The 19,238-nt window shown below is 45.1% G+C and overlaps 1 protein-coding gene across 6 annotated transcripts in view; it reads left to right on the forward strand.

Annotated features, from left to right (window-relative positions):
• Positions 1-19,238, forward strand: part of ltbp1 (latent transforming growth factor beta binding protein 1) — a 368,337-nt gene that overhangs the window by 85,964 nt on the left and 263,135 nt on the right. For 5 of the 6 annotated variants that reach the window (XM_068045343.1, XM_068045346.1, XM_068045345.1 and 2 more), the window contains exon 5: positions 13,793-13,960. In XM_068045343.1, coding sequence (XP_067901444.1) covers positions 13,793-13,960 — 168 coding nt within the window. Of the gene's footprint in view, positions 1-13,737; positions 13,961-19,238 lie in introns of those variants that run through there. The other variant, XM_068045348.1, reaches the window with a different exon arrangement.

The raw sequence follows: 19,238 nt of genomic DNA on the forward strand, positions 1-19,238 counted from the left end.
GGATATCTTTGGCCCACAGAGGGGCCCCCCCTGCGGACCTCAGCGATCTCACCCCCACCCCTCGCTGTGGCCCGCACGACTGGCCCTGGTGCCCCTCGACCCCACTTAGCTGATTTTGAAGGCGCACGGCCATCGATGCGGCCTCATCCTCCAGGTGGCGCTACTGAGCTGCTGGCCCTCTGATTCGGCTGGCAGTTCTTGGGGCCGGACCACCGTCCTTAATAGGGACAGCAGCTCCGGCGGCAGCCACATCATTGGCTACTGCTGGCAAAATGCGGCCACAGGTCCTGCTGCCCACCAAAGCGGAGTCGCCGCCCTTCCCCCACACAGCTTTGGTCCCGGCAGCAGGATAATTATCACAGCCTCTAAATCCAACCTGTGATCTCATTGAAATGTATAACATTCTTAGAGGGCTTGACAGGGTAGATATTGAGAGGCTGTTTCTCTGGCCGGAGGGACTGAAACTCGGGGTCATACTCTCAGGATAAGGAGTCGGCCATTAGGACTTAGATGAGGAGAAGTTTCTTCACTCAGAAGGTTGTGAGGCTTGTGGGTTCAGGTCCCACTCTGGAAATTCATAACGTAATCCAGGCTGACGCTGTGGTGAGGGAGTGCTGTGCTGTCGGAGATGTCGTCTTTCGGCTGAGACGTTAAACCAAGGCCCCGTCCACACTCTCAGGTGGATGTGAAAGATCCCATGGCCCTACTTTGAAAATGAGTAGGGGAGTTCTCTCCAATATTTATCCCACAACCAATATCACTAAAAAACAGGTCATCATCATCGCTGTTTGTGGGAGCTTGCTGTGTGCAAATCAATTGCCGTGTTTCATACATTACAACACTTTGAAAGTAATTCATTGGTTGTAAAGCACTTTAAGACCTCCTGAGATCATGAAAGTCTTTCTTTCAGCCCATAATATATATTGCGAAAAAAATGATAGTTGTGAGTAGGAGTGAGCCTGTAATTGAATCCTCAGGTTTAGGTGACGCTGATAACTCACTGAAATTTTGATTTTTTGGTTTATTATGTAATCCGAATCCCAAAAGTTAATTGCAGCCTTATTTACTGAATCCCAATCATCCATGGCCCTATATTTAATGTTCTTTTCAACATCACAAGACAAAATATCCTTTAATGACCATCACTACAAATCAGTGAGATAATGTATGCTGTCAGCTACTGCCAATGAAAACAGATCTTAAAAGTGAAACACCGAGCTCACACTAAAATGTAACATTATATATTTGTTTTTAAAAAGTGACAGTTGGCAAGGTGCAAGATACAGAGCTGTAATCTAATCACAGGCTCAACTATTATAAAATGCTTAGTCCTCAATTTAGTTGGGGTTTATGACTTCAACTGATTGCCTTGTTTCGATTACAGCTTTATAATTCACTCCCTGCCATCCAGAATGTTCCATTTAACTCTTTAACTCACAGTGGGTATCAGGTTGTGATTTGGATTGGGGAGTTTCAACAGTAACTGTATGTACATGGAACCTCAGGGGTGTCTGTGAGACAGTGCCTGTCTTTATATCATAAATGCTTCTTCAGTGTTGCCGTAGGTTCTTTATGATGCAAACTAAATTGTCATCAATTCTTAGCAAATCATGAAGTAAGGACTGAAAGCATGGAACAGAAGTGAGGTATTGAGCCCATTCCTTCCACAGACCATGTCCACAAAGAATTCCAAAGCCACTTTGGCTCATCAAGTTCACTTCATCCAGAGTGTCCCTCAGTAAGGGGAACAGAGAGGGTTGATAGAGAGAAACTATTTCACTGGTTGGGGAGTTAAGAACTAGGGGGTATAGTTTAAAACTTTGAGCCAGGTGTTTCAGAAGTGAAATTAGGAAACTCTTCCACATTCAAAAGGGTGGGAGAAGTTTGGAACTGCCTTCTGCAAATGGCAATTGATGTTAGATCAATTGTTAATTTTAATATTAAGATTGATATATTTTATTTAACTAAAGGTGTTAAGGGATATGGGGCAAAGGCGGGTATGGAGTTAGATGGCAGATCAGCCATGATCCCATTGAATGATGGACCAGGCTCAAATGGTTAAATGGCCTCCTCCTGTGAATTTCTGTCCCCTCTCCAACATCACTAGTTGATCCACTATTTTAAGGAGCAGTGAGCTCCAATGCCTATGTCACAAAATTACATGGAATTTACAGCACAGGAAAAGGCCATTCTGCCCATCTGGTCCATGCTCCACACAAGTCTCTTCCAGGCCTTTTCATTGAACCCTATCAAGCATAACCCTGTGATACCTTTCTCCCTCATGTTTTTTATCAAGTCTCCCCTTAATGAAATCCAAGCTGTTAGCCTCAACAATTTGTGGTCGCAAGTTCCACATTCTCAAAAAAAACCACAAAAGACTTGCATTTATGTAGCGTCTTTCACAACCTCAGGACATCCTGAAGCACTTCACAGTCAATGAAGTACTTTTGAAGTGTAGTCAGTGTTCTGATGTTGTAAAGAAATGCACAGCAAGCACCCACAACCAACAATGTGATAATGACCAGGTAATCTGTTTTAGTGGTGTTGATTGAGGGATAAACGTTAGCCAGGACACCAAGGACACCCCTACCCTTCTTTGAAATAGTGCCACGGTATTGTATGTTTACCTGAGAGGGCAGATTAGGCCCCAGTTTAACATCTCATCTGAAAGACAGCACCTCTGATAGTGTAGCACTTCCTCAGTACTGCACTGAATTTTCGAATGAGATGTTAAACCGAGGCCCCGTCTGCCCTCTCAGTTTGACGTAAAAGCATTATTTTGACGAAGAATAGGGGAGTTACCCCGATGTCCTGGCCAATATTTATTCCTCAATCAACATCACCAAAAGAACAGATTATCTGGACATTATCACATTGCTGTTTGTGGGAGCTTGCTGTGTACAAATTGGCTGCCGCCTTTCCTACATTACAATAATGACTACACTTCAAAAAGTTCTTCATTGGGTCGAAGGTACTTTGGGACATCTGGTGGTTGCGAGAGTTGCTAGTAAACAAGTCCTTCTTTTGGTGTATCAGCCTAGATTTTGTGCTCAAGCTTCTGGAGTGGGCCATAAACCCACAATGTTCTGACTCAGAGGCTACCAACTTAGCCACATCTGACATTGACCACTCGCTCTGTAAGGAAGTTTCTCCAGAATTCCCGATTAGATTTATTAGTGACTATGCCCCTAATTTTGTTCTCCCTCACAAGTGGAAACAGCTTCCCTATGTCTATCCCACCAGCAGGACAGACCCACCAGAGGTGGCGGCACAGTGGTAGACAGTAGGGAGGGAGTTGCCCTGGGAGTGCTCAACATCGACTCTGGACCCCATGAAGTCTCATGGCATCAGATCAAACATGGACAAGGAAACCTCCTGCTGATTACCACCTCCCGCCCTCCCTCAGCTGATGAGTCAGTACTCCTCCATGTTGAACAGCACTTGGAGGAAGCACTGAGGGTGGTGAGGGCACAAAATGTACTCTGGGTGAGGGACTTCAATGTCCATCACCCAGAGTGGCTCGGTAGCACCACAACTGACCGAGCTGGCCGAGTCCTAAAGGACATATCTGCTAGACTGGGTATGCGGCAGGTGGTGAGGGAACCAACAACAGGGGAAAACATACTTGATCTCGTCCTCACCAATCTGCCTGCTGCAGATGCATCTGTCCATGATAGTATTGGTAGGAGTGAAGAGCGCACAGTCCTTGTGGAGACGAAGTCCCGCCCTCACATTGAGGATACCCTCCATCGTGTTGTGTGGCACTATCACCGTGCTAAATGGGATAGATTTTGAACAGATCTAGCAATACAAAACTGGGCATCTATGAGGCACTGTGGGCCATCAGCAGCAGCAGAATTGTACTCAACCACAATCTGTAACCTCATGGCCTGGCATGTCCTCCACACTACCATTACCATCAAGCCAGGAGACCAACCCTGGTTCAATGAAGAATGCAGGAGAGCATGCCAGGAGCAGCACCAGGCATACCTCAAAATGAAGTGTCAACCTGGTGAAGCTACAAGACAGGACTATCTGCGTGCCAAACTGCGTAAGCAGCATGCGATAGACAGAGCTAAGCGATCCCATGACCAACGGATCAGATCTAAGCTCTGCAGTCCTGCCACATCCAGCCATGAATGGTGGTGGACAATTAAACAACTAATTGGAGGAACTGGGTCCACAAATATCCCCATCCTCAATGATGGGGGAGCCCAGCACATCAGTGTGAAAGATAAGGCTGAAGCATTTGCAACAATCTTCAGCCAGAAGTGCCAAGTTGATGATCCATCTCGGCCTCCTCCTGAAGTCCCCAACAGCACAGATGCCAGACTTCAGCCAATTCGTTTCATTCCGCGTGATGTCAAGAAATGACTGAAGGCACTGGATACTGCAAAAGCTATGGGCCCTGACAATATTCTGGCAATAGTACTGAAGACCTGTGCTCCAGAACTAGCCGCGCCCCTAGCCAAGCTGTTCCGGTACAGCTACAACACTGGCATCTACCCTGCAATGTGGAAAATTGCCCAGGTATGTCCTGTACACAAAAAGCAGGACAAGTCCAACCCGGCCAATTACCGCCTCATCAGCCTACTCTCAATCATCAGTAAAGTGATGGAAGGTGTCATCAACAATGCCATCAAGCGTCTTTTGCTTAGCAATAACCTGCTCAGTGATGTTCAGTTTGGGTTCCGCCAGGGCCACTCAGCTCCTGACCTCATTACAGCCTTGGTTCAAACATGGACAAAAGAGCTGAACTCAAGAGGTGAGGTGAGAGTGAACTGCCCTTGACATCAAGGCACCATTTGACTGAGTATGGCATTGAGGAGCCCTAGCAAAATGGAGGTCAATGGGAATCAGAGGGAAAACCCTCCACTGGCTGGAGTCATACCTAGTGCAAAGGAAGATGGTTGTGGTTGTTGGAGATCAATCATCTGAGTTCAAGGACATCACTGAAGGAGTTCCTCAGGGTAGTGTCCTAGGCCCAACCATCTTCAGCTGCTTCATCAATGACTTTCCTTCAATCATAAGGTCAGAAGTGGGGATGTTCGCTGATGATTGCACAATGTTCAGCACCATTTGTGACTCCTCAGATACTGAAGCAATCCGTGTAGAAATACAGCAAGACCTGAACAATATCCAGGCTTGGGCTGATAAATGGCAAGTAACATTTGCGCCACACAAGTGCCAGGCAATGACCATCTCCAACAAGAGAGAATCTAACCATCTCCCCTTGACATTCAACGGCATTACCATCGCTGAATCCCCCACTATCAACATCCGAGGGGCTACCATTTACTAGAAACTGAACTGGAGTAGCCAAATAAATATCGTGGCTACAAGGGCAGGTCAGAGGCTAGGAATCCTGTGGCGAGTAACTCATCTCCTGACTCCCAAAGCCTGTCCACCATCTACAAGGCACAAGTCAGGAGTGTGATGGAATACTCTCCACTTGCCTGGATGGGTGCAGCTCCAACAACACTCAAGAAGCTCGACACCATCCAGGACAAAGCAGCCCTCTTGATTGGCACCCCATCTACAAACATTCACTCCCTCCACCGCTGACGCACAGTGGCAGCAGTGTGTACCATCTACAAGATGCACTGCAGCAATGCACCAAGGCTCCTTAGACAGCACCTTCCAAACCCGCGACCTCTACCAACCATAAGGACAAGGGCAGCAAATGCATGGGAACACCACCACCTGCAAGTTCCCCTCCAAGTCACACACCTCCTGACTTGGAACTATATCGCCGTTCCTTCACTGTCGCTGAGTCAAAATCCTGGAACTCCCTTCCTCACAGCACTGTGGGTGTACCTACCCCAAATGGACTGCGGCGGTTCAAGAAGGCAGTTCATCACCACCTTCTCAAGGGCAATTAGGGATGGGCAATAAATACTGGCCTGGCCAGCGATGCCCACATCCCATGAATGAATTTTAAAAAAACCTCCATAATCTTAAAGACCTCTATCAGATTACCATTTAGTCTTCTCTTTTCTAGAGAAAAGAGATCCAGTCTGTTCAATCTTTCCTAATAACAAAGATTTTGTGTCCCATGTAAAGAAAATCAGGCAGAATATTACTATCTCTCTAACCCTCAATTTCTCTCCTTGACAATAATTGAGTTTTTTAAAGGTGTCAGTCTGAGAAAAGGTTCGACATGTTTCTCTCTGATGCTCCAAAAAATAAATCAAATAAAATTGCATGAAATGTATCTAACCTTACCCCATGCTATGCATCCTTGACCAATTTCCCATCTTGGCACAACAGTTCTAGCGGCTCAGGACCCATCTAGTTTTGCACGGTGGGAAGTTGTAGTGAATATTGTATAGCTTCCCATCACATATCCACTCCATTACCAAGACTGCCTATTCCACCTGTGTAGCTTAAGAACATAAAGAGCTGGAGTAGGTCATATGGCCCCTCAAGCCTGCTCACCATTCAGTATGATTGCGGCTGATCTTCTACCTCAACTCCCCTTTTCTACCCTATCCCCATAACCCTCGATTCCTTTAGTGCCAAAAGTCTATTAATCTCAGTCTGGAATATACTTTTTGACTGAGCATGTTCAGCCTCACAGTCCTCTGAGTGAAAAAATTTCTCCTCATTTCAGTTCTACACAGCCTAGCCCTTGTACTGAGACTATGACCCCTAGTTCTAAGCCCTCTGGCCAAGGCAAACAGCCTCTTAGCGTCTACCGTGTCATATCCTCTATGAATTTTCTATGTTTCAGTGAGGTCACCTCTCAATCTTGTAAACATTGCCCGTCTTCATCCCTGCCTCAGCTCATCTGCTGAAACCCTAATCCATACCTTGATTATTCCAGTGCTATCCTGACTAGCTTTCCATCATCCATCCTCCATAAATGATCTCATCCAAAATTCTGATCCAGTATCATAACTTGCACAAAGTCCCGTTCATCCATTATCCAGTGCTTACTGACCTACTTTGGCTCTTGGTCCAACATTGGCTCCTGGGTCCAGCAATGCATCGATTTTAAAATTATCATCCTTGTTTTCAAATCCCTCCATGGCCTTGCTCCTCCCTATCTCTGTAATCTCCTCCAGCCCTGCAACCCTCCGAGATCTCTCTGCTCCTCCAATTTAGACTCTTACACATTCTGAATTTTAATCGCTCCACCAGAGGCAGCTGTACCTTCAGCTGCCTAGGCCTTAAGCTCTGGAATTCCCTCCCTAAACCCTCCACCGCTCTACCTCTCTGTCCTCTTTTAAGATGCTCCTTAAAACCTACCTCTTTGACCAAGCTTTTGATCACCCATCCTAATATCTCCTTACATGGCTTGTTTGATAACACTCCTGAGAAGCGCCTCATTGAACATTGAAGGTGCTATAGAATGTATATGTTGTTGTAAGCTATGTGTTCAAATCTTTACCCTGTGGTATATACAGAATGCAGCCTGGGCTTGTACAGTTTATTCCACTTCTGAGTAAGATCTTCACAAATTACCTCAGGATCTGGACGTCAGCCTCCTTGTTTGTGGAACAAACTGCAGCTTTCAGCTTCTGCTCTGTGTTCCCCATTCATTAGTTTGGAATGTACAGTGCACCAAGCTCCCTTTGTAATGTTTTGTTCTGAAATGTCTTTGGCCAGCGCCATTTGATGCTTGCTTGCTGCAAACTAGTGCCTCAGGGGAATTAAGTGATTGACATTCAAAAGCCCTTGGAACTAAATGAAGAAAAGGTTATTGGAAGCTGCGGAAGTACCAGCAGGCCTACAAGAAACACTGTTAATGTGGAAGTAACTAGAGAAGAACAGCTGATTCTCTAATCACTGATGAGGTCATGGACAACACTCTCCATGGTTTTTACTGATTCTTGTCTGCTCCTATATTTTTAGTGGTGTAAACCCAGTGATAGCTCGGGGTGGTTTAAAAGTGGGGATGGTTATCTAACATCTACGAAACCATCAACAACCTTTCATGACTTACTGAGATCTTTATTCAATTTGAAAGGCCTAATGACCATTAAAGAGGGATACATTTTGTGGGTTGTTTTTGGGCAGTTAATCCTCTCTTTGGTTTGTGAGGCCGAGGAACAAGAGTGCTCTTGCGCAGCCCACCAGGAAAGCTTAGGCCTCCACTGCTGTGGACTCTCCAACTCCGCCCTCTTCCCAAATGTGAGACTCCCATGGGATGGTCCCTGAAGCTAATCACTCCACCAACCGGGTGCTGGCGGACGGCCTTGGATTGTGTGATTCTTCCCTTCATCTCCCACCAACTTCCTGCTTGGAATGATCAGGATTTAAATTGAGGCCCGGGAGTTATAATATCAGGAGCAGTGGATGAGTTTCCAACTTGCCTCATACCCATCCACCCAAATCCTACCTGGAGTGGGTTTGAACCTATGGCCTCTGAGTCAGGTGAAGGTGTAAGTACGTTTTTTGTTAATTCTTTCATGGGATGTTGGCATCATTGGCAAGGCCAGCATTTGTTGCCCGTCCCTAATTGCCCTTGACAACAGAGTATCTCTTGCCAGGCCATTTCAGAGGGCAGTTAAGAGTCACATGTAGGCCAGACCAGGTAAGGATGGCAGCTTTACATGGAGCCAGGTGAGCTGAATTGTAAGTGAGCAAATCGTTACTGTGCTTTGGTGCTTGGGCTGTGCCGTGTGTTGCAAGTGAGAGAAAAATCAGATGTTCAGTGAAGTCATATGGAGTTCATTTTTTAAAAATTAATTATACAGATCTTTTATATTATTATGCACCAGTGGCCTTCAAAAGAAAGGAAAAAAATCAAAGAATTGCATTTATATAGCGCCTTTCATGACTTCAGGATGTCACAAAGCGCTTTACAGCCATTGTCGTACTTTTGAAGTGCAGTTGTAATATAGGAAATGTGGCAGCCAATTTGTGCACAGCAAGCTCCCACAACAGCAATGTGATAATGACCAGATAATCCGAATTAGTGATGTTGATTTAGCGTGTATTTTAGTCTGGTAAACTTACATGCTTCTTGCCATTTAAAACTAGGTAATGTCAGACAAATTAAAAACTTGTGCTTACATGCAATGCATATTGAATTAAACCCTCACACCCAGTCAGGAATTGTCTCAGCAGAGACAGCAAATTAAATTTCTATAACCACAGAAAATATCCAGTCACTACCACTGTTCCCTGTAATTTCTGTTTGCTGTGCGCAGCCTGTGTGTTTCTCTGTGAAATCCCTTTAAGAAGAACACATGGCTGCACTTGCATGCATCTTAAAGGGAACGCTGCTTGTGTGTGGCCTGTTTGTTCCCATACGTGGCACGTTTCCAATTGCTGTGTGGCCACGCACTTGCACAGCTATGGGGCAACACTGGTCACGACACAAAGGTAAAAAAAGTGGATGCTGAGATGCTGTTTGAGGGCAGGAGTGGGGGAAGAATAGGTGAAATTTTGGTTTGCGGGCAAGGAACAGAGGCTGATGAATAGACAATCTCAATTTTCGGGACAGAGGCACCTACCGAGAGCTCTTGACACTTGTTGAAGATGATGGCAGAGGAGGTGGAGCATTGGGATTTAAGGAGATGGTTGGTAGTGGAGAAAAGAAGCCGGAGGTGACCTTTGACCTCAGCTGACCCTGGAGTCGTGAGGACTTGCCACTGAAATTTACATTTGTAACTCAATAAAGGCATTAGAAATTACAACATTTGCAAACAAAATGATTACACTTACTTATTATTTTGCCTCACAGCTCCAGCGACCCGGGTTCAATTCTGGGTACTGCCTGTGTGGAGTTTGCAAGTTCTCCCTGTGTCTGCGTGGGTTTCCTCCGGGTGCTCCGGTTTCCTCCCACATGCCAAAGACTTGCAGGTTGATAGGTTAATTGGCCATTATAAATTTCCCCTAGTATAGGTAGGTGGTAGGGAAATATAGGGACAGGTGGGGATGTGGTAGGAATATGGGATTAGTGTAGGATTAGTATAAATGGGTGGTTGATGGTCGGCACAGACTCGGTGGGCCGAAGGGCCTGTTTCAGTGCTGTATCTCTAAACTAAACTAAACACATCCTGTGGACATTCCAATCAGAGGGCTGTGCCCTGTATTATCTTAAACTGCTTCAGTATTGTGGGTGCCAATATTTGAGAGACTGCATTAATTTAGGCAACATCTTCTCCAATTGGGAGGCTTTTCGAGACAGCCGTGTAACAAACAGTGAAGTTGACGTCATTGATTTATTTGTGCCAGAAGAGCCTAATGTTCCTATTCCAGCTTCTCGGCCCATGGCAGCAGTTGTATGAAATGATAGGTGTCACATTTACCAGCTGCATGCACTTGCCATTGCGAGTGCCTCAGTATGATAGGTGAACTGCCGGCCAGCTTAACTCCTCAAAGCGCACAAGTCTTTTGGACTCAGCTGCTTATGCAGTGAAATTGCTGTTGCACCTGTTTTCTTTCGACTACACAGACCTAGAAAGAAAGAAAGAACTTGCATTTATATTGTGCAATTCATATCCTCCAGATGTCCCAAAGCACTTCACAGCCAAAGAAGCACTTTTGAGGGATCGTCACTGCTGTATAGGGAATTGCTGCAGCAGTAAGTTTGCACATAGCAAGGCCCCACCAATAGCAATGAGATAAATGACCAGATAACCTGTTTTAGTGGTGTTGCTTGAGGGAACACCAGGAGAACTCCCCTGCTCTTCTTTGAATTGTCCCATGTGACATTTAACAGCAAACCGAGAAGGCCTTGACTGAATGCTACAACTGAAAGATGGCACCTCCAACAGTGCAGCACTCAACACTGCACTGAATTGTCAGCCTAGGTTGTTTGTGCTCAAGCCTCTGGAGTGCATCTTGAAGCTGCATTCATCTGAGTCATGGGAGAGTGCTGGCATTGAGCCAGCAGTACATCAGTTCAAGGTATTAACTCAAGGCACTAATCTACAATCTCCTGAAACAGCTGAATGTAAATTGCACTAATGCACATGCTTGAAAATTCACCTCTGTTCCATCAGAGTTTCAATAGGTCATTTTTTAACTTTGCCCTCCCGGGCTCGAAGTTGAAAATTTGGATGTATGCTGCGTGTGGTCTTCTGTCAATTAGAACTGATGGTCAGAAAGCCGCCCATCGTGTTCCCAAATGTCAGATGTGTAATGCTGTTGGTGAGGGTATCCACTGGGCATGGATTGGATAGTCAGAAAATTACCCCAAAAGCTTCCCTGACGTCTGAGGTCCAATCTTTATTAAACACGCGGAGCTCAGTTCCTCTGCTCTATTAAATAAGAGTGGGAACAGTGTGGAGTGCAAGTTCTGTTCCTACAAAATCACAGCTGATACTATGTGCTAAACACAGCGATGCTGCAAGGTTACTTTTGAACAGCATTATTATCCAGCAGCTTGCTTTGTAATATGAACTTACAAGGTAAGCGTTTAGAGAGGACAATGATGAGATCTGTGCCATGTGCTGTGTTTGTTTTTAGTTTAGTTTAGAGATACAGCACTGAAACAGGCCCTTCGGCCCACCGAGTCTGTGCCGACCATCAACCACCCATTTATACTAATCCTACACTAATTCCATATTCCTACCACATCCCCACCTGTCCCTATATTTCCCTACCACCTACCTATACTACAGGCAATTTTATACTGGCCAATTTACCTATCAACCTGCAAGTCTTTGGCATGTGGGAGGAAACCGGAGCGCCCGGAGGAAACCCACGCAGACACAGGGAGAACTTGCAAACTCCACACAGGCAGTACCCAGAATTGAACCCGGGTTGCTGGAGCTGTGAGGCTGCGGTGCTAACCACTGCGCCACTGTGGTTGCTTTCAGTGTAATTATACCCTCCTTCCAGTGATGGTGCTATAGTGCCTCAGTTTCATATCTCCCAGCTCCCTAGCCTCCACTATGCTGCAACCAACTCTATTTCTCTGCTTATCAAATTGTCCTAAGTTTTGCTATTTAGCTATAAATAATAAGATCCACACTCCAATTAAACCAAATCACAGTCACTTAGCTTGTAATTAGTTGTCAGCCCTGGCTTAGTTGGTACTGCTCTCATCTCAGAGCCAGAAGGTTGTGGATTCAAGACCCATTCCAGGATTTGAGGCAAAAAAAAGACACATACTCCAGTGCAGTACTGAGGGCGTGCTGCGCTGTTGAAAGTGCAGTCTTTCAGATGAGATCTTAAACCGAGGCCCCATCTGCCCTTGCAGGTAGATGCAAAAGATCCCATGGTACTTATTCATAGGGGAGTTATCACTGGCGGCTTGGCCAATATTTAGGGGAGGCAGTGGTGTAGTGGTAATGTCTCTAGACTGGTAATCTAGAGCCCAGGCTAATGCTATGGGGACATGAGTCCAAATCCCACCATGACAAATAGTGAAACTTGAATTCAATTCATAAATCTGAAATTAAAAACCATGAAACCATTGATGATTGTTGTAAAAACCCATCTGATTCACTAATGTCCTTTCGGGAAGGAAATCTGCTGTCCTTACCTGCTCTGGTCTACATGTGACTCCAGATGCACAACAATGTTGAAAATGCCCTCTGAAATGGCCTAGCAAGCCACTTAGTTCAAGGTCAATAAATGCTGGCCTAGCCACATCCCACGAACAAACAAAAAAAAAATAAAAGTCTCATGTCTAGTGCGTGCATTCTCGAACACTTTTTCCATCTGAAACAGTGTACCCTCCAATTTCCCATGACCCAGTACACACAACGTCCATGAATACACAGACACACACATGTGCTTCTGTGCTCTGGTAGGCCCTTATGCACAGGCCAGTGGCCCTGTTTCCTGAAGTGGCTTCCAACAGACCCAGAGGAAAGGAGGCAGAAGGACTGTATAGAGGAGCAGCAAAGCCACATGCCGAGATAATTTTAGGTGTTTTCTCCGCTCCTACCCCCCTCACACCCCCCTGACACCCCCCTCCACTTCAACACACCTGAAGTTAAGTATAAAAGCACCAAGGGAGAAAAGACATTTATCCCATTTGGCAAAAAGAATTATGAACACAAGTGCCACGTATGAATTTGACAATGTTGCACGTAAAAAGGCAACAAAAAAGGGAATTGAGATAGTTTGCATAAGACGTAGGTTGATTCACATATTGTTTTAAGTCTAGCACAAGACATGGATTTGCCCTTTCTTCAAAGTACTATACTTTGCCCATCTCTGTTTGTAAAGCTGAGTTTGCTCTTATTTTACTCCTGGATTGCAAGCAATTGATGGCCTCAGCCTGAGTGAACAACTTAAGGAGCTGTAGGGAGAGGATTTGCCAAGAAGCTGTGAAATGGCCCAAGCAGCTGCGTCATGCAGTTTGATAGCTTTGGGCTGGAGTGCCAGATATTTGAAACAGATGTTTTCAGACATGCGGCATGCCTAAAACATTTCCAGGGGTTAGCTGCAAATGACTTAATATCGACAAAAGCAAAGCAGCAGAAATATGCGGGTGAAAACAAGTGTTTATTCACCCTTGGGTGCACAGCCGAACTTTTCACGCTGCTTCTGTCTGTCAGGTTTCTGCGTTGAAGCTGTCGTGCCCTTTGTCTGAGTCAAAATAAAAGCGCAGCTCTATAATTACTAATCCTTTTCTACTGCTTTGACTTCAAAAGTTGGTTTGGAGTGCATCCCGGAGTTCTGTTTGCCGAGCTTCCTTCTCCTGGTTCAGAGACATGTCTGGATAGCCGATCGGCAGCAGGCGTCATTATCTCTTTCCCCCCCCCCCTCCCCAACACCCCCTCCCCTCCACCCCCAGCTTCACTTGTCTTTTTTCAAGCGAAACCGATGGATATCAAGTTGATCTCCCTGTTTTTCTCTTTCATTGTGCCTCCGCTCACAGTCGGAAACCACACGGGCCGTATCAAGGTGGTCTTCACGCCCACTATCTGCAAAGTGACCTGCACAAAGGGGAAGTGCCACAACAGCTGTCAACAGGGGAACACCACAACCCTTATTAGTGAAAATGGCCACGCTGCTGACACTCTGACAGCACAGAACTTCCGTGTGGGTAAGTAACACGAATCAGTGTCTTTTTAACATCAATAAACAAGTGGCAGCATGAGGGAACATTCCGTCATTGCTTTGGTTAGAATCGTGGTCTTAAAACATAGACTGTGGTGAATGTGGTGACGAGCTGAGAATATGAGATTAGACCTGGGGTGCAGACATTGCAGTGTTTCTGACGTTAATTGCAGCTCAGATTTAACTTTTCTCTCTTAATGCTGGTTAAAAAAATAGAACGATGGTGTTGTGAACCTGTGTTTGTTTTTCCCTGCTCACGATTAAGAAAAAAAGTGGAATCAAGCTTTCCTTTTTTAAAGGGTTTGGTATTTCCTCTTCATCTTGCTTTAAATTACTGCCTCTCTGCCGCTTGGTTCCTCTACGAAGCTTCTTGCCACTTTTTTTTTTGCAAGTTGAATGTTTGAATGAAACGTTAATTTTGAATTCCTAATGCAGCTGTTTAGTGAATTTTAATTGTCCTTGAGCCTCCCTCATCCCAAGTAATTACAGTTGAAGCCACTTTATGTGAAGACTCCAGTATCAGCAAAATACTTCTCACTAGTGAAAACCTGGAGGCTGCATAAAGACTGAATCAGCCGCTGAGCAAGTGCACCCTTCGAACATTTTAACTGGAGGTTGTGCAAAGACTGAATTAATCGATGAGGAACTGTCCCCTTTAAGCAAACATGTCCATTAAAATGTTAATTTTGATGGACATTTGTTCCATTACAATCATAATCTGGTTTGCTTGTTTTCTATATTGTCTTTTGTTAAAATAGTTGCACAATCACAGGTAGAAAGGAGGGAATCCAAAAAGGATTGACACATATATAGAGTTTAGATTAACATCCTGAATATTGAGGGTTGCTTATAGACTTTGTCTGACCTCACAGATGCGGTCATTTATAAGTAGAGGTCTGCAGTTAGGACTGTGCCATAGTACAGGTAAATACCATCGTTATTAATTACTTACTCAGTTCACTCCTTAACTCTGACTTTGTATTTGAAGTTCTTACTTTTAACTTGTGTTCTGGGCTCTGTAGCTGTGTCTTTGGAGCACCCATGTTGGTCACCTGGTTGAGCTGGTCTTATAGAGGTTTTTGTAGGGTTTTTTAAATATAGGACAGTGGTACTTGCTGTAAACCTGAGGGGACCCCTGCACTTTCCACCCACTGTATTTATAACTGAGACCAATAAGTAGGTCCTATTGTCTAGAGTAAAGGTGCTGAATTTTATTATTTATTTAGAGATAGAGCACTGAAACAGGCCCTTCAGCCCACCAAGTCTGTGCCGACCATCAACCACCCATTTATACTAATCCTACACTAATTCCATATTCCTACCACATTCCCACCTGTCCCTATACTTTCCTACCACCTACCTATACTAGAGACAATTTATAATGGCCAATTTACCTATCAACCTGCAAGTCTTTGGCATGTGGGAGGAAACTGGAGCACCCGGAGAAAACCCATGCAGACACAGGGAGAACTTGCAAACTCCACACAGGCAGTACCCAGAATTGAACCCAGGTCGCTGGAGCTGTGAGGCTGCGGTGCTAACCACTGCGCCACTGTGCCGCCCTTTTCTTGGCATCACACCTTGTCTGTCCTGTTACCTGAAATGAATGTTCACAGAGTGCCATAAATCATATAATCTTCACATCATAGAATGATACAGCACAGAAAGAGGCCATTCTGTCCATCATTCCTATGTTGGCTCTTTGGAAGAGTGATCCACTCCTTTCCCCATAGTCTTGCTACTTCCGCCCCCCCCCCCCCCACCCCCCCTTCAATTATTTATCTGATTTCCTTTTGAATTAAATCTGCTTCCACTGCCCTTTCAGGTCGTGCATTCCAGATCATGACAACTCGCTGCATTTAAAAACAAATCCTCATCTCACCTCTGGCTCTTTAGCCAATTACCTTAACTCTGTGTCCTCTGGTTACTGACCATTTTGCCTCTGGAAACAGTTACTTCTTATTTACTCTATCAAAGCCATTCATGACTTTGAACACCCCAATAAAACCTTCTCTTAACCTGCTCTAAGAAGAACAACCTCAGCTTCTGCAGTCTCTCCACCTAACTGAAGTCCCTCATCCTTGGCACCATTCCAGTAAATCTCCCCTGCATCATCTAAGGTCTTGGCAACTTTTCTAAAGTGTGCTGACCAGAATTGGACACAATACTCCAGCTGGGGTCTTAGCTGATTTAAAGGAATTGGCAAAAGGACCATGAGGAAAAAACATTCTATGCAGTGAGTTGTTATGATCTGGAATGCACTGAAAGGGTGGTGGAAGCAGACTTAATAATAACTTTCAAAAGGGGATTGAATAATCGTTCAAAGGAGAAAAGTTGGCTTTGGGGAAAGAGGAGGAGAGTGGGACTAAAGGATAGCTCAGAGAGCTGGTACAGGCCCGATGGGCCGAATGGCCTCCTTCTGTGCTGCATCATTCTATGATTTATTAAATGATAGAACTTGGTAGTGTGGGGGAACATCCTGGATGAATGAAGAACTCTATGGGTAGTGTTTCATATCTATGCATCCCAATAACACCAAATCTGTACAATATGTGTTATCTCTTGATGTATTTTACTTTGTTACTGCTCACATTTGGGAAGAATGTTTAAAGCAAAAATAAAAGCTCTAACCTGTTGCCTGTGCCATCTTCCTTCCATTTCCTGAATCTTGCAGGTGACTCTAGCACTGCCTGTGTGAAACTCGTGCCTCCCATTCTTATCATTCCTTTTGAGTGGATTTCAAGCTGCACTGAAATTGGAAGCCAAAAAAATTAAATAGTGCAGGAAACCTCGGAAAAATAAATACCTGGGCACATGTAAAAGCCTGTAAAAAGGAATGTGTCTAGGAGAGAGGGGAGCTGTGGAAGAGACAAAGGCAAATCTGAAATCGTGCCCCCATTGCTGTTAGGTATGGATGGGGAGAAAATAGACAGAAAGGAAAAGAAAGATTAATATTGTAGATGAAATGAATGTTCACTTTGTTAAAGGTCAGCTGAAGGGAAATATTCCCCAGGCTTTTTGTAGCCTTTCAAGTAACATAAGTTCGCAGAAGCTGCACAGCTGCATTGTCTGCAGAATTTGAATGGAGAGCAGATGTTGTAGGTAGGATCAGCTACCTTTTTTATGAATTAACCTTAGCCTCAGGTTAAAAATGGTCAACTTAAGTCAGTTATGAGCCTTGGCCTGTATGCGGTCTGGCCTTTAGGCTACCAGCATCAGTAAAAGCAGTACCGCATTCACCACAGAAAGGCCCCCGGAAATCAGGTCCATGGAAGTGACTGGCTCAGTCTTCATAACAGTCCCCAAATCCCTTTTACCCATGTTAAACAGGCAGGAAAGCATTAAATATGGTGGGCGCTTGTACGTTCTGAGCCGGGAGTGCACCCTTGGAAATACAAGAAGCTTAGGCTTAGGTGCCTTTCCTGGAAAGGAATGGGGGAGGTGTGGAATGGGCAGAGCACAGTGTGGGTGGTGCAGAGAGTGGGCGAGGCACAGAATGGGGGTGAGGAATGTGCGGGGTGTGGAATGGGGGAGGTGTGGAATGGGCGGAGCACAGTGTGGGTGGTGCAGAGAGTGGGCGAGGCACAGAATGGGGGTGAGGAATGTGCGGGGTGTGGAATGGGGGAGGTGTGGAATGGGCGGAGCATAGTGTGGGTGGTGCAGAGAGTGGGCGAGGCACAGAATGGGGGTGAGGAATGTGCGGTGCGGGGTGTGGAGTGCGGAGGTGTGGAATGGGCGGAGCATAGTGTGGGTGGTGCAGAGAGTGGGCGAGGCACAGAATGGGGGTGAGGAATGTGCGGGGTGTGGAGTGCGGAGGTGTGGAATGGGCGGAGCATAGTGTGGGTGTTGCAGAGAGTGGGCGAGGCACAGAATGGGGGTGAGAAATGTGCGTGGTGTGGAATGGGGGAGGTGTGGAATGGGCGGAGCATAGTGTGGGTGGTGCAGAGAGTGGGTGAGGCACGGAATGGGGGTGAGGAATGTGCGGAGTGTGAAAAGGGCTGCTAGTTGTCCACCTGCATTGAAAGTGAAAATGCCCTACTCTTTTCCCATTGACCAATTATTTAAAACAAAAGACTTGCCTTTATATAGTGCCGTGCATCACCACCAAATATCTCAAAGCACTTTACAGCCAATGAGGTACTTTTGAAGTGTCGTCATGATTGACTGCCATGTTTCCTACATTACAATTTACTCTCACAAACAGCAATGTGATAATGACCAGCTTAATCTGTTTTTGAGAGATTAATATTGGCCAGGACATCAGGGACAACTCCTCTTCAATATGTGCTATGGGGTCTTTTATATCTACCCAAATGGAGCATCACTTTAAGGTCTCAGCTGAGAGACAGCAGCTCCAACTCTCTCTCAGAACTGCATTGGAGAATCAGCCTTTATCTTTGTACACAAGCCTTGGAGTGGGAACTGAACCTGGAACCTTCTAACTCTGAGGCAAGTGTGCTGCCAGCTGAGCCACAGCTGAATTTGCATTGAACTTTACACATTTTGTGCTACTGATTCATCTTTTTTAGGAATCGGTCAAATAATTTCCCTTAAGTTCCTAAAATGAAAGCAAAATACTGCAGATGCTGGAAATCTGAAATAAAAGCAAGAAATGCTGGAAATACTCAGCAGGTCTGGCAGCATCTGTGGAGAGAGAAGCAGAGTTAACGTTTCAGGTCAGTGACCCTTCTTCAGAACTCAGTTAACTCTGCTTCTCTCTCCACAGATGCTGCCAGACCTGCTGAGTATTTCCAGCATTTCTTGTTTTTATCCCTTAAGTTCCTTCTAGTTGTTAGAGATCAATTCCACCCTCATAGGCGTTGGCTTGAAGTTAGGCTCCAGGGATGAAAGGACATCTGAGATCAACAAGAACCAAAACCCTGGACATTAAAACAAATTTACTGCACTACCCAGGGAGAATAAAACCGCATTCAAAAAACAATTGGAAGAAATGTCAATAAAAAGCATTTGCCTTTGTAGTATTTTATCTATGTATAGAATGATGAATCATGAGACATGGAAAATAACTCACCAGAGATGTAACAGATTGAGCCCAAAGGGTGAGTGAGTGGATTACATTCTTCCCAATAAGTCGGATCATTTTCTGTGTCCTATTGACGCCCCCAGCACCACCCCCCCCATGCCACTAATTGCCTTTGCACGAATATATAGAATATATAGCACAAGTGAGTAAATAATGTTAGCGTGATTAATAATTACAATGGACATGATCCGAGGACATGACCCATCAACCAAAAGTAACA

The sequence above is a fragment of the Heterodontus francisci genome, chromosome 13 (genome assembly GCF_036365525.1).
Source record: "Heterodontus francisci isolate sHetFra1 chromosome 13, sHetFra1.hap1, whole genome shotgun sequence".
Classification (NCBI taxonomy): Eukaryota; Metazoa; Chordata; class Chondrichthyes; order Heterodontiformes; family Heterodontidae; genus Heterodontus; species Heterodontus francisci.